Source organism: Vespula pensylvanica, chromosome 18 (assembly GCF_014466175.1).
Source record: "Vespula pensylvanica isolate Volc-1 chromosome 18, ASM1446617v1, whole genome shotgun sequence".
Lineage (NCBI taxonomy): Eukaryota > Metazoa > Arthropoda > Insecta > Hymenoptera > Vespidae > Vespula > Vespula pensylvanica.
In genome coordinates, this window is record NC_057702.1 from 1,136,297 (window position 1) to 1,151,296 (window position 15,000).

The 15,000-nt window shown below is 32.6% G+C and overlaps 3 protein-coding genes and 1 long non-coding RNA gene across 13 annotated transcripts in view; 2 read left to right on the top strand and 2 right to left on the bottom strand.

Annotated features, from left to right (window-relative positions):
• The window catches only part of LOC122635558 (dentin sialophosphoprotein-like), a 22,400-nt gene extending 17,063 nt beyond the window's left edge, over positions 1-5,337 (bottom strand). The window contains exons 1-4 of one of the 7 annotated variants that reach the window (XM_043825900.1): positions 5,207-5,310; positions 3,936-4,273; positions 2,060-2,734; positions 535-1,202 (exon numbers count right to left, since the gene is read on the bottom strand). In XM_043825900.1, the coding sequence (XP_043681835.1) occupies positions 535-1,202; positions 2,060-2,734; positions 3,936-3,972 (1,380 nt within the window). In that variant the 5' untranslated portion in view covers positions 3,973-4,273; positions 5,207-5,310. Of the gene's footprint in view, positions 1-534; positions 1,203-1,353; positions 1,474-2,059; positions 2,735-2,819; positions 3,304-3,377; positions 4,697-5,206 lie in introns of those variants that run through there. The other 6 variants (XM_043825905.1, XM_043825901.1, XM_043825903.1 and 3 more) reach the window with 6 other exon arrangements.
• An 89-nt stretch (positions 5,338-5,426) lies between these two features.
• Positions 5,427-8,036, top strand: LOC122635559 (alkylated DNA repair protein alkB homolog 8-like). 4 transcript variants are annotated; one of them, XM_043825911.1, is made up of 7 exons: positions 5,737-5,906; positions 6,003-6,234; positions 6,299-6,694; positions 6,755-7,140; positions 7,222-7,377; positions 7,453-7,654; positions 7,809-8,036. In XM_043825911.1, exons 1-7 carry the CDS (start codon positions 5,799-5,801, stop codon positions 7,943-7,945), a joined length of 1,617 nt encoding a protein of 538 aa, XP_043681846.1. In that variant the 5' UTR covers positions 5,737-5,798; the 3' UTR covers positions 7,946-8,036. The 4 variants fall into 4 exon arrangements, with proteins under 4 accessions (XP_043681845.1, XP_043681846.1, XP_043681844.1 ...); XM_043825909.1 differs by having other exon boundaries at positions 6,299-6,421; positions 6,491-6,694; positions 7,453-8,036; XM_043825910.1 differs by lacking the exon at positions 5,737-5,906 and adding an exon at positions 5,427-5,566 and having other exon boundaries at positions 7,453-8,036.
• Positions 8,037-11,955: 3,919 nt separating this feature from the next.
• Positions 11,956-13,120, bottom strand: LOC122635518. The gene is made up of 2 exons (XR_006328690.1): positions 12,348-13,120; positions 11,956-12,206 (listed from the first exon to the last, which is right to left on the bottom strand). It is a non-coding gene; the product is annotated as an uncharacterized LOC122635518 (long non-coding RNA).
• A 49-nt stretch (positions 13,121-13,169) lies between these two features.
• LOC122635515 (mortality factor 4-like protein 1) overlaps positions 13,170-15,000 on the top strand; it is a 2,248-nt gene continuing 417 nt past the window's right edge. The window contains exons 1-6 of the mRNA XM_043825828.1: positions 13,170-13,570; positions 13,674-13,791; positions 13,897-14,202; positions 14,341-14,553; positions 14,635-14,804; positions 14,913-15,000. The exon at positions 14,913-15,000 is cut by the window's right edge and continues 80 nt beyond it. Coding sequence (XP_043681763.1) covers positions 13,543-13,570; positions 13,674-13,791; positions 13,897-14,202; positions 14,341-14,553; positions 14,635-14,804; positions 14,913-15,000 — 923 coding nt within the window. The 5' untranslated portion in view covers positions 13,170-13,542. The remainder of the gene's footprint in view (positions 13,571-13,673; positions 13,792-13,896; positions 14,203-14,340; positions 14,554-14,634; positions 14,805-14,912) is intronic.

Genomic DNA, 15,000 nt, shown 5'->3' on the forward strand with positions numbered 1-15,000 from the left:
GTAGTAGTAATAGTAGTAGTAGTAGTAGTAGTAGTAGTAGTAGTAGTAGTAGTACTAATAGTAATAATAATGAAAACAACAGCAATAACAGTAATGACAATAATAATAATAATAATAAGATATAGCGAGACGTGGATTTATTTATCGTTGTGCAATTCTTAAATTAAGTAACGATCGAGATATAAATAACATTTTTTAATATTTTTTTTTGTATCTGAAAGATACTCATTGTTCAAATGTCTTTTACTTGTATCTAACATGAATGAATAACTTCGAATTAGAATGGTCACATTATAAATCAATAAATGATATGTTCATTATAGTTTTTTTTTACTTTATCATTAATTAATTAATTAATTAATTAATTAACGTTTATCTACCTTCCGCCGAACACATATCAAGTCTAATCCGTCGAGCTATATTATTAAAAATTGAAGTAAATATCGGCATAATTATAAAAATTCGTTGAAAAAAAAAGAAAAGAAAAAAAAAAACGAAGAAAAAAAAAGAAAAAAGCATCATGTCGACACTCACCTTTCTCTTCCTCTCCTGTATGAAGTCAACCCTACGCACCCATACTTCTTCAGTAGAATCATAATCAAGGGTGCTAGAACTACTAGCTTGACTTTTCATTTCTATCAAGCTACTGTCAAAGAATCTCTTGTCCAAGTGAGGACTTGGTAATGGACTAGTTCTTGAGAAGGTCATACTGTTAGAATAAGATGGCGGATCAGTAGCAGGAAAAGTCATTCCTGGACCAGTAGTATGTCTTCTTCTAAGAGGTGGTTTCGTTGTGGACGTTGGTGATGTTACCGTTGTCGTTACAGTCGACGTGGTGAACCTAGAAGTTGTAACAGCTGTTGAAGTTGGGGTTGCTGTGGTCAATGTAGTCGTCGTAGTCGTTGCCATAGTCATAGTTGTCGTTGTCGTTGTCGATGACGTTGACGTCATCGATGATGTCATCGATGATGTTGTCAGAGTCACCGTTGTCGTCGCCATTGTTGCGTTAACGGATGTCAATGCGGATTTAGCTTCGGAGATGCTCGAAGATTGATTCGATTTGAGATCGATTCTTTCCGAACTTGATCTTTCTGAAGATGTTGGACTCGAACCTTTCGAAGAGATGCTAGCTTCTCGAGTATTCTCTTGGGATTCTTCGTTCTTCGCTTCTTCTTTCTTGCTAGTTGTTTCTGCATTTTTACCTACAAAATCATCCGATACAATATTATTTTAGGCGTATTTTTATTATGTTTTATTTTATTTATTTATTTTTGTTAAATACTGAAAAAAAGTGAGTCATATTTTTTTTTATGATGACAACGATGATGACAAAAAGTATAGCAAGAGATTTACAATTTTTGTTCTCTATAAATAAATCACGTAGAATCTACATGTAGAATATAGTAGATCAGCGTTGTTGCCTAAGTGGAGTGACTTTTTGCACTTGTAGGACGGCTGTTGCCAAACGAAACTAAACGAAGCTAAAAGACCAGCGGTGTAACGCTAATCTTAGCACTCGCAGTCGAACGAGCTCTCTCGTAATAGCACTTTTCTCCTCTCCCTAGCGAGCTCTCTTTAATGGCCGAACCTGAAATTTCGTAACTTCGTCTTGGTCTCGCCTTTCTCGTTTAATCGATTTCCCCGCTAATATATATCTACAGGGAATGTTTTGACCCGCGCTATACTTGAATCATTATGAATCTGCGAGAGATAGAGAGAGAGAGAGAGAGTGAGGGAGGGAGGGAGGGAAAGAGAGAGAGAGAGAGAGAGAGAGAGAGAGGAAAGCTCGCGATTATACGAGATACGAATAGCGAGAATAAAGAGTTAGAGGAGCAAAAGTGAGCTTAATTGGATGGTATATAGATAATGTTGTAGTTCGTAGAAAATAAGAATGTTGCGTTGCGCTCGTGAAGAACTTGTAAATCACGTGCTGGCATGAGACATTATTCTTGATCAACAAGAGAAAGAGAGAGGAATAGAGAGAGAGAGAGAGCGCGCGAGAGAGAAATAGAGAGATGATTATATGAGGAAATAGAGACCAACAGTCTCTTTTTCTTACCTTCCTCTGTTTCATATTCATCTTCCTCTCTACATTCAGACAATCTTCTACCCCAAGGATAGGGACTATGAGTTTGATTTCTTGATGGTAGCCTATTGACATGAGAGAGAAAATAATGATGAAAGAAACTGTCAACTCCATCCGAATCCTCGCCAGAAGATTGAAGCATATCCTTGAGGGCAGCCAATGAGGTAATAGTATTATAATTGATAGCCGAAATGAGATCATCCTCGATGTCACTGTCATCGGTAGTGTCCTCATTCTTATTGGTCATTGTTTCCGTCTGTTTCGTTGCTTCCTGATCGAGACTTTTACTTGGCTCGGTTTTCGGAGGTTCCGTCTTATCCTCCGAACTAGTTTCAGACTCGTCTTCGGACGTACAACTCGAGGTACTCGAACTCGATGATTCCTCCTCTTTCTTAGTTGTTTTCGTTGTCTCCTCGTCGTCGGATACCTTACAATTGACTTCTAAACTTTCGTCCTCTTCGTCATCGCGCGGTACTCGTTTCTCTTTACAATTGTCCGCATTCTTAGGCAATATCTCATCGGAAGAATTTTTCGTCAGGATTTCTTCCGATTCTACGCTCATATTGTCACGATTAGCGTTGTTCTTATCGTTGACATCGCACGAATCCTTGTTCCTTTGACCGTTGCTATCCTCCATCGAGAAACCTGCTTGACAAAAAAATCTGTTTACAAAAGGGACTCCTCTTTTAACAGACTAATTTCTTTCGAATAGAAACATTTAATCGAAACGAACTGTTACAACCAGCCAAGACCATATGCATCGTACTTGTTTAGCTAATGAAAAAGCTGACAAACACTTTGGCTTTCTTTCATGATACCTTACATTGGCTCGAGAGAGACTCCTACGATATATGTGGTATGATACTGCGGAGAGAGTCTCGCTTCTCTAACGTACGAAGAATTTGTTTAGTCATCGCGCTTTGAGTGCGGTGCACGTATAGAGTCAGTAGTACATACTTATGTGAAGATTACAAAATCATACATCACGCGCCAAGTGGATCATCGGAAATCAATATGATATCGAGAAATGTTGTAGACGCTCGTACAGATCGCGTGTCACGGATGTTTGACAAGTTTTTTCATTAATCGTGAAATACGAGAACGATTACGTTTGATCTTTAATCGATTTCTTTTTCTTTCTTCTTTGTTAGTTTACCTTGTTCTAATTGGTGTACGAATTAATTCATGAACGATCGAGATACAATGGGAAAACAAAGATCTGACGTTTTTTACGATTCTTCAGGAGTTGTATTTCATTACAAACGCATAACAATGATAAAAAAAAACTCACCTTAATAATGAAAGTTAGAGTAGTCCAGAAAGACAATAAGTATATAGAAGCAGGATAAATCTTATAGATTCGTGGAAAGAGATAACGATCTTCTTTAAAATTGTTTTATCGGCATCTCGTGTATCTCATATATATATATATATATATATATACATACCACACACGCGTATATATATATACGTATGTATGTATGTACAGGTGCATATATCACTGTAATTTTCGTCGATTATAGTCGTTATAACAAGAAAGATTTGTCGAGCACGAATTTAAATTACGCGCCACGAATCATCGAACAAGAGCGTCTAACAAGTAGTTAAATATGTATGTGTAATATCTATCTAAAGTATTTCATATTAAATGGTAATCATATCCGACTTAAAGGCGTTTCCTTTTTTCTTTCTTTCTTCCTATTTCTCTTTGTCGAACGTAGAAAACGTTGTAAGAAAAAAATCAAAGAGATCGTTCTTTAGGTTTCTTAGCAAGAGTATTATATTGAGGTTAGATTAGATTTTCGTTGTAGACGTAAGAAATAAGGAATCTTAGCCAATTAAGTAATACCATCACGAGTTTGATCCTTTCTTGGAGTTTCAAACATCGATGTTACACTTTCGAATTCTTGATCCTTTTTATCCTCGTCCTCGATATTTCTTTGCGTTGGAAAATTACGAACGTAAACAGCTGTGCGCGCTCGTAGACGCTCGCCAATACTTATAAACACTCGGCAATGTTCGTTGACGTTCGGAACGAGATGAAGAATATGGGGACTTTTCGGTGTGACGGCGGTGTCGAACAATTATATTCCTTATTGGCAATTTTTATTTCAATCTTTGATTATCACAATCGAACGTTTTTCCACTTCTTCGTCTATTTCTTCGTCTCGATGACAAATAAATAATCTTCCAACACGTAATATATAAATGAAAAAAACCAAGAAGAAATAGGTTTCGACTATGTTCCTTTTGATTTTACACTTTTAACATATCGACGGATCGACCGTTGGTTTACGCGCGAATTTCCGTTACGTCCTGTTGAACGAAAAAGAAAAAAAAAAAGAAAAAGAGTCGCCATCGAACGAGGAAGAGCATGCCTCTCCCCAAAAAGAATTAGAGATCATTCGACGCGTGCTACCTTCCCCTTGTCCTTCTCCTTCTAATAACCGGCTGAACCAGACGACTGAGAGGAAGAGAAGGAAACGAACACGTCAAAAGGGGATGTCTCGCTGCGGAAGAAAGGATCGATGCGTTTCTCGTCTCCTTTCCCCCCTCTTGCACGTTCTTGGCGTCAGCCGGCACGTTGCCGGAACGACAGCGGTACGACCTTGAAGCTAAGCCGAGCGCATCCGTATCAACGCAATCGCGCACGTAACTCGAGCGATTTAGCTCCTACAACGTTCTTTTTCATCAAAATCGAATTTACCGATGGTACATATGCGTGTATGGGAAAGGAAGGAAGGAAGGCAGAAAAAAAAAAGAAAGAAAGAAAGAAAGAAAGAAAGAAAGAAAAAGGATAGTAAATGAGATGAAAGACAAGTAGGATTAATTAATTTGTCTTTCTAATACGCGATCCGCACTTTCAGGAATCACGTCCTTCAAACTGAATGTAAAATGGTCGTTCGACCGGTTTAGCTTTTTCGCAAAGCGTAAGACAAGATAAGCGGCACACACTTTTCTGCTTTCGATCGTTCTAATTATAATGATAAGACACGTGAGATATAAAAGGAGAAAGAAAGAGGGGGAGGGAGGGAGCGAGAGCGAGAGAGAGAGAGAGGGAAAGAGAAAGAGAAAAAGTGACAAACAAATGCATTTTTTCTTCCTAACGAAAGAGATTACCGCAAAAGTGTGTGTTGTGTAACGTGACGATTGGATCAAACAGAAGACGCTTTAGGTTGACATCTTTCCGATCTCTCTAGCAGCGCTGCCGTGAGCAGACTGATACACCACTTTTTTTTATTAAGCTTCACGCGCGCTCCTTTAACCACACTTATACAATTGCGCTGCGTAAAGCGCTGCACATTTTACTCTTTAAACAAAATTTCCTCACCGGCCGGTTGTAACATGCTGCCATTTGTAGACACCAGGAGCGCGACTGGTTATCAAATAAGTTTTTTTTCATCTTTCTTTGTTTACTATTTCATAATTTCTTTTTGCTACAAAATTACAAACTTCATGTAAATTGTTCAGCTTTTATTAGTGAGTATAAATGTTATAGCTTCTCAAGTTTGGTTTAATCGTAATGTTACACGTGTTTTTTAAGTATTTTCTAACGTGTACTCTTTTGTAATAAAATGAGTCATGTCACTTTAATATTCTTTCTCGTATCGTCATCGTAAGTTATGAATTGTACGTTTCCGTAACACGTGAATCCACGTGCGTTCTCAATTTATACCCCTACGATACAGCGAACGCTGCTGAAATAGTTAATATGGAACTCAGCTCTAAGATTAAAATGAAGAGCGCAAGAAAACAAAAACGTGCATACCACAGACTTATTAAGGACATGAATATTATATGTTGTGATAAGCCTATGAAAGTTAGTTTTTCGTTAGTTTTATCATTAGTTCTTATCTAAAAATAATTTTTCTTCGGATTCTACGTTCGGATCTAAGTTATATCTCTTCTTTGTCAGACTGTATTGATCTGCAACGCAGGATTGTCTACTGGTTTTGATAAGCAGATGTTGGAGAGTATTGTTAACCCTATAATAACAGATTGTGAATTTATCATGCCGCAAGGACGTTCTTATTGCTTTATAAGATGTCGATCAGAAACGGATGCTGTTGAATTATATAACAAACTACATTGTCGATTTATATTAAATCCTCAAAGTACGACATTGTATTTGACATATATTCAATCAGGTACATTGCTTATTAATTACTTGTATTATATCTCCGAGCAATCGATATCTTTTGTTTTTCTTAGTACCTGACTTATATAACGATGCTTCTAATTCTACATTACCACCTGGTCTTAAACTAATAGAAGATTTTATAGATGAAAAAGAAGAAAAATTATTATTGAATATAGTTGATTGGACAAATATGGGTAACTATATTCATATCAGTATTAAAGTACGTATGCAATATATATTCTTTAGGATTTTTTTCTCTTTAGGATCTTTTTCATCTGATCTAAAACAAAGAAAAGTAAAACACTTCGGATATGAATTTCAATATCATTCGAATAAAGTTGATCCTAATTTACCAATTATGCCAATTCCAGAAGAATGTAGTTTTTTACAGGATTTATTTAAAAAACATGGATGTGGAACATATGACTATGATCAACTTACTATCAACCATTATTTACCTGGTCAAGGTAATCATAAAAAAGATAGTTTCTTTCTATATATACAATATCTGGCTTTTTTATTTCAAGGAATACCTCCACACATCGACACACATAGTCCTTTCGAAGATACTATACTTTCTTTATCATTGAGTTCTTCTTGTGTTATGAATTTTAAGAAAGGAGACGTGAAAGTCAATGTTGTTCTACCTCAACGTTCGTTGTTAGTTATGACTGGTGAAGCTCGTTATGCATGGACACATGGAATTTCTTCAAAATATAGTGATTTAATTGAAACTACTAATGGAGTTGTGAAACAAATGCGAGGTGTAAGAACTTCGTTCACATTTCGAAAAGTACGAAGAGATCCATGCTCTTGTATTTTTGTAGAATACTGCGATACAAAGAAGGATTCCTTTTCTTCTTTTATAGACAATAAGTCAGCAGCAGAATTAGAACGGTCTTATGTACATAAAGTAAATATAATTTATTATTAATAGATTCATTTTTTAATGTAATTCTTTGTAATTTTTTAATCACTTAACAAATATTTTTAGGTATATAATGAAATCTCGGATCATTTTAGTGAAACTAGGAGCAAAGGCTGGCCTAATGTAATCAAATTTCTAAACAGTTTAAACGATGGTGCATTAGTAGTAGATGTTGGTTGTGGAAATGGCAAATATCTTTATACAAATGAAAATATTGTTAAAGTAAGAAATGAATGAATATATGTAATATTGTATCATTACAAAATTTTTGTACCATTGTCAATTTTATTTCTACAGATTGGCTGTGATCGAAGTTCTAAATTAGCAGAAATATGTAGAAAACGAAATTTTGAAGTACTTTTATCCGATTGCTTACATTTACCATATAAAGACAATTCTGTAGATTTTGCAATAAGTATTGCTGTTATTCATCATTTGTCAACCCAAGAAAGAAGAAAAAGAGCAATCTCTGAAATGATACGAATACTTCGGCCATACGGTAAATGTTTGATCTATGTATGGGCAAAAGATCAAAATAGAAATTCTAAGCAATCTAATTATTTAAAATATAATACACATAAGAAAAACGAAAAGGAAAATGATGAATGCATATTACAAGGAACTGATCAAAATTTGTTACTTCCTATACATAAAAATCGTACAGAATTTACTCACAGTGATATGCTTGTACCTTGGAAAAAACGAACTGGTGACAATTTTCTTAGATATTATCATCTTTTTGAAGAAAAAGAATTATCAGAATTATGTTCAGAGATTCCTCTGGTATTGATCAAGGATACCTACTATGATCAAGGTAATTGGTGTATAATTTTAGAAAAGAATATGTAGGAGTGTATAAAAATAAAGATACGAAAATAAAATTGTTTTTGTTGTTCCCGTTTTTGATATTTGTACCAATATATATCTATATATGTATATGAAATATTTATCTCAGCCAACCAAGCACACGTGACTTCATCGGCAGGTACGTACAAAATATGAACTACAAAAACAATTATATACAATTATTATATGCAATATTTAAACATTGTTGGTTGGAATTAAAACGCGCGATCGTTGCTTGTCGTTGTACTTTTCCGAATTTTTCACTGACTTTGATTGTTATCGAATCTGTCTTCTTTTTGGGTTTCGACGAGTAAAGATCGTAACAGTAAGATTAAATAAATTATACTTTTTATTATTTTTAAATTTCCATTATTGAAATTTTAACTATATGGCAATTTTTTTTAGTTACTAAACAAACTAAACTTTTGGTGATACGCTCACTCTAACGGAAAATTCAAACATATATAATTCGAGCGCGAGCCACCGGTGGTACGCGACGGCGTGAACGTGTTAAATAATTCGAAATGTGTGCGGAGTATAGCTAATATTTAAACATTTTATAGATTGAAACACGCTGAAAAAACTTAAAATAACTTCAAAATTTTAATATTAAAAAATTTCGATATTAAAGTAAAAAAATGTTAATTTCGACATTTGATCGACTATGACGATTGCTGAATCAGTATCGAAGCTCTGTCTTTCTAAATGTGAAAACTGAAAAATTAATACTTTCAGTAAGGTTAGATATATTTAAATAATATAAAAGTTCGCGGTATTAAATATACTAATATTTAAACAGTAGTTCGTTTAAACATTATCAGACTAGAAACACCTGTTAAATATAAAATAATCTTAATTTATTTTCTTTTAAACTTATATTTTTAACTAACGGTAGGTTTTACGGAAATTAATTCGAAAACGGAAATTATCGAAGCATTTATTGATATCATCTTTTGAATTAAAATTCAATGATGCCTCGGAGCTCGTCGCAGTCTTTCTTGCAACGAACAGTTGCAACGATTGAATAGAGAAATTCTCATAGGATGCCCTTGCTGCAAATAATATCGAAAGGTTAAAGCAGGGTCATTTCAATATAACATTTCTCGAATAACGTGCACAATTCATTTTATTTCAAATTTCAATATAGATTTGAAGATCCTTGAATGCGCATGTCCGATCAGAGCGAACTTATAGTATATAAACGTGGGTACGTTATGGTATCAGATACATTTCATCTTTCAATAAGTAAACATCGAACTTCCTCGGGACGCTTTCCCTGTAAGTACTCTTTTAATATAGATTGCTCTTAACATACTCTTTTAATATAAGTTACTTCGAAGTGAATATTTTTTCAATATTCTATACAATTGATTTTACTTCAAATTTGAACTTTGAATTGGCGGCCTTTGGCTGAGCGTGTAACGTCAATATAAAATAAAAGTGACATAGAAATTCTCGCAAGTATCAACGAAGACTTAAAGTAAATATATTTTTCCATCACATATTTCTTGAATAATTGTTATTACTACGATAGAAATTATTTTGTTTTTATTTGTCTGTTTCAGAACTCGATTGCAATCGTACGCGTAACAACGAAGTAATCGAGTGTTTGCGTCGCTAAAATAAAAATATCGCGAAGTAAAAGCGATGTTTCTTCGTTCGCGTCTCGCGATTTAAACAATAATTTTTTTGTATCGAGTTTAGCCAAGTTTAATTAGAGCCAGTGTTTCTTCGCAAAGCTTTTTGCTTTTTTTAACAGTCGCACAGTATTTATGAAAGACGGTACGATTTCGCTATAGTGAATTCAATGAACGTCCGTTAATAAATAACTACTGCGAATTAGAATCAGTGCATCACTGAAGATCTCAATCAATTTCGATGTCGACCTACCTCTTGTATTTTGGACGAATGTTTTGGAGCCATCGGAGATGGACAAAAGGTGAGTGACCTTTTAAGTCCTACCGAGGATGAAAGCTTCGAATCGACACTAGTGATTGCTTGTAATTAATAAGTAGAAGAGCAGTGAGTGATCACGAGTAAATTTTTTTAGAGATTTATTCGTAAATGATTTCTTATTTTTTGATTCATTTATTAAATCAGGATAGAGTCGTCTTGTTCAAACCTGTTAATTATAACTATTCAAAATATTTTCCCTCGCAAAAATAGTAAAGGATCGATATTTATCTTCTAATAAAGAATGAACAAGAAGATATTCGCGACGTACAGTCTCTGAATTACGAACGAAATTGTATATATAATTTTTTAATGATTAGAATAATCGCTTGTAAGGAGCGTCCGACGGGTGAATAACGAAGCTCCCTCGGGACGTTTTTTCTGTAAATAACAATGAAGAATTAAAGCTATTCCAATATTATACATTTCTTAAATAATTTGCATTTATTTTATTTTATACGTCAATTTTGAAGTCCCAAATTCCTTGATTTCGCGTCTTTCTTGCAAGTATCAACGAAGATAAGTAAATATATTTTTCCATCACATATTTCTTGAATAATTTACACAGTTTTTTATTATAACAATGATACGGATTATTTTTCGATTAAAATAAAAATACCACGAAGTAGAAACAGCGTTTGTTCATTTTCGGTCATTCTCGAATCAATACTCTCAATTTCGATCTACTTCGCGGACGAGAGTTTTAGATTTATCGCGCTTAAGCAGATAATTAATATATAAGATAAGTGAATTTTAAGTCTCTCTAATCACTCAACCATGTCGAGGACGAAAGGTCTGAATCGGCACGGATGATTGGTTGTAATTAATTAGTAGAAGAGCAATGAATGTCCACGAGTAAATTTCTGAAGAAATTTACTCGTGAACGATTAGTTATTTTTTGATTTCTTTATTAGATCAGGATAGAATCTTCTTGTTCAAACGCGTTAATTATAATTATTAAAAATTTTGAATATTTAAATGCATTCTTAAATAATTTTTTCTTGCGAAAATAGGAAATCTCCATTACAAACGAAATTGTATAATTTATTCTCTAATAATTAGAATAATCGCTTGTAAGAAGTATCCAAAGATTTTTTATTAATTTTTAAATAAAAATGTATTCAATCAATTTTATTGATAAAAGAAGTCTCAGTAGAGTCATTGCTTTTGAAGGAATAAAGTCTAGTCATTGATAAAAGACAAAGAGATTTGTAGAATCACACTCCATAAATTAATCAATATTTAGCTCAGGATTTTCAACAATCAATATTTCTTTTTGTGATTGCTTTAGAGTTCTGTTAGACTTATCAGTTTTCTTGTATGTTTTAGAATAAGTTTTTTTTTCATGTTTTAAAATAAGTTTTAAAGTAAGTATTAGAATAAGAATTCTTCGTCATTAACTGTAATTATTGCATGCTGTATGTCAAAGAGGCTAAAGATGGTTATATTTTAATTTTACCATTTTGTCACTTAAAATGCAATCTGTCTCAGATCTCACATTGCCATGTCTACACAAATAGAATTATTATATACTCGGATATTTACACTTCTTCTGTATCAGATTTGATCATCGAGGAAGCTTATCATCGTGGAATTTTTTACACGGAAGATAATAGAACCTTTCTATAAATAATTTGCATTATACTCAGAGAGACTATTTTTCCTTTCTTCTATCTCCAGTTTGCTAAAAGCGCCAAAGCTTCTGAAGCAGAATGTAGATTTTAAAGTAGAGTGCCGGTTAGCCCGTGGATCCCCAGAAGCAGCAACCTCCACGTGGTGGGATCTGGGTCGGTAATACTTGTAATATATATCAAAATCCAGTGTGATACAAGTACTACCGGGCAAATGGCTGCTTATTTCACTTAAATTTCAAAATTGTCTTGTTGTTAATATAACTAAATATTAAAGTACATGTATTTTCCAATCTAGTAATACGATGATCTATAAACTGATTAAATATAGGAGAATTCTGAAATAATTTCTTAAAGAAACTCGTAGAAAAATTATAATTTCTTTATTCTTCTTATACATTTTTATTTGTTTTCATTTATTATCTTTTATTCTCATTTACTTTACTTAAATGAGTTGGCGTTAATGAGTTGGTCTTCATATGCAACAACATCTACTCGATGAAGTCTGGTACTCTTCGCAATATAGTAAAATACCTTTCCAGTACTACTGACCAAGTAGCGCGCTGTAATTACTTTTATTGCTTATAATATTCTTCACGATAGATAGAATATATCAGAATCCTGTGGACAAACGTATATTAAGTATATAAATTTGTGATTAAAATCAGGATTTTGTCGATAATTCGGTAAAAAATAATAAGTAGCGAGTACGATACTTATATATATATATTTATATATACTATATATAAATAATATACTTACATATAAATTCTTTTTATAAAAATCAAAAGATTGGTTCATTTCAAGACCATCTATGAATCCAGCTATGAAGACCATTCATAATTTCCAGCAGTTTTTTTCCGTATTTTCACTTATTTTCGTATTAATTATATTTATTATCTTTTACATAATTTACGATATAGTGATTATATCGTACAAGTTATGTAGTACTTATACCTTAAAGTACATGTAGAAATCCATCGTATTTATCATTGTATCACAGATCATTAGAACAGGCACTTTTAAGACACATACGGCACTTATTTTAAGGCACATATAGGAGAGAACAAAGAATGAATTAAAATATAATAATACTGTTTGTTCTAACTAATGTAACCGTAATGTTACGTAATAGTGGGGTGTGGCCCAACAAACTTATAAAATTATAAGGTAAATGAATAATGGCAACCGCTCGTGCCTTGACTTATCCGTACTATTACTTTATAAAACCAGCAAATTACTGCCAAATCACTGCCCAATCACTACCAAATCACTGTCAAATCATTGTCAAGTTACTGCCAAATTATTTCCAAATCATGAACACCAATAAAGTTGTGTATTTAAAATATACGATAAAAGTATAATCAATTTAGTTCGAATTGGCCCTTTAACTAAATCATATCGATATAAATTATAATTTAACTATAGCCTAAATTACAGTCTAACTACATCCTAAATTACAATCTAACTACATTCTACTACGCTTAACAACTAACTCCACGAAATCATAAGAAGAACAGGCATATATATATGTATGTATATATATATATATATATATATATATATATATATATATATACACATACGTGCGTCATCGTAGGTACATATATATAACATTGCTCATAATTCATACTTCCAGTGTTGTGATTGGTCAGATAAAATAGATTTATTTATCGTAGATTACTAATTGGAAGTTTCAACCGAATGAAAAGTTCAAATAACCGTAGAAATAGAATAATGAATGTGTACAAATAAATGAAAATTTTCATTTGTGCAAAAACTTTAGTAGTGCGTCAGAAGTGTTCAAATAACCATAGAAAAAGAATAATGAATGTATAGAAATAAATGAAAATTTTCATTTATATAGAAACTCTTGTGTCAGAAGTAAAAACGAATGATAATTTGACTAGTTCCACCGATAAAGAAACGATTAGGAAATATTCAACAAATTATCAAGATGCCTCCAAAGTGTAAATTTCAAGAAGGTATATTTCCCTATTATTTTTTAGTTAGAATAATAATTTATTTATATTAAATTATCATTTGTTTTTGGCTGCTACAAAGGTCCTGTTATTTTCTGTTAAATAGGTGAAAAAGTATTATGTTTTCATGGGCCTCTGATTTATGAAGCTAAATGTTTAAAATCTTCTATCACGAAGGAGAAACAAATCAAATATTTTATTCACTATGCTGGTTGGAACAAAAAGTAAGAATAAAAGATAATTAATTTTATCATTGTTACTATAAGTTGTAATTTATATTTGCAATAATGTTGTAATTTAATAACAACTAATATTTTTATAATCGTTAGTTGGGACGAATGGGTGCCAGAAAGTCGAGTACTGAAATATAATGAAGCTAATGTACAAAGACAACGGGAAGTACAACGAGCGCATTCTAACCAACAAAGTGCACAGAAAAATAAGAAAGGTAGTACAGGTTCTAAAACTCAAGGACGAAGAAGTGATATTGGTAGAGAAAAAGATACGGATAGTAGAGCTAGCACACCAGTAGCAAATGTTGATAAATCTATTAGTCGTTTTAATAAAACTGCTAGTAGTATAGTTACACCTTCATCATCTCATGATACAATAGAAGGACCCCGCAAGAAACGCAGGTTTGTCATAGATATTATTTATTCCTTATTGCAAATATGTCAATTATATTAATTAATTAATTAACAATTACATAAATTACATATGTTAATTATATTAATTATATTAATTAACAATTACATAAACTGGTTATATTACAGTCGTGTGGAACCTCCTGGTGAGAATGAAGAATATCTTACCAAAGCAGAAGTTAAAATTAAGATACCGGAAGAATTAAAGTTTGTACTAATAGATGAATCAGAAGTGATACTAAAGCATCATAAATTACCAGTCTTGCCTGTTAAAAACACAGTTGATAAAATTCTAGACGATTATGTAGAATCAAAATCAGCTGGAAAGCCTGTAGCTACCAGGTTAGTTGCTATAACTTTTTATTATGTATGTTAAAGGACGTATTATTACAAAAGGTTTTTAATTCTAAATACTTATTGTAGGGAAAGTGTTATGGAAATAACAAAAGGAATTAGAGATTACTTTAATATTACTTTAGGTCTTCAATTGTTATATAAATGGGAACGTCCACAATTTATACAGATGGTAAACGACAATCCAGATGTTTTGCCCAGTCAAATGTATGGAGCATTTCATTTACTTCGATTATTTGGTAAAGATTCTAAATATTTTTTATATACATCTACATATATAATATCTTAAGACTAAAATTTATAAATTATATAATATCACTAATAATTTTATTTTCATTTATTTTCAGTTAGATTAGGCGGGATGTTATCTTATACTACTTTAGACGAAAGAAGCATACAACTATTGCTATCGCATTTTCATGATTTCTTACAGTA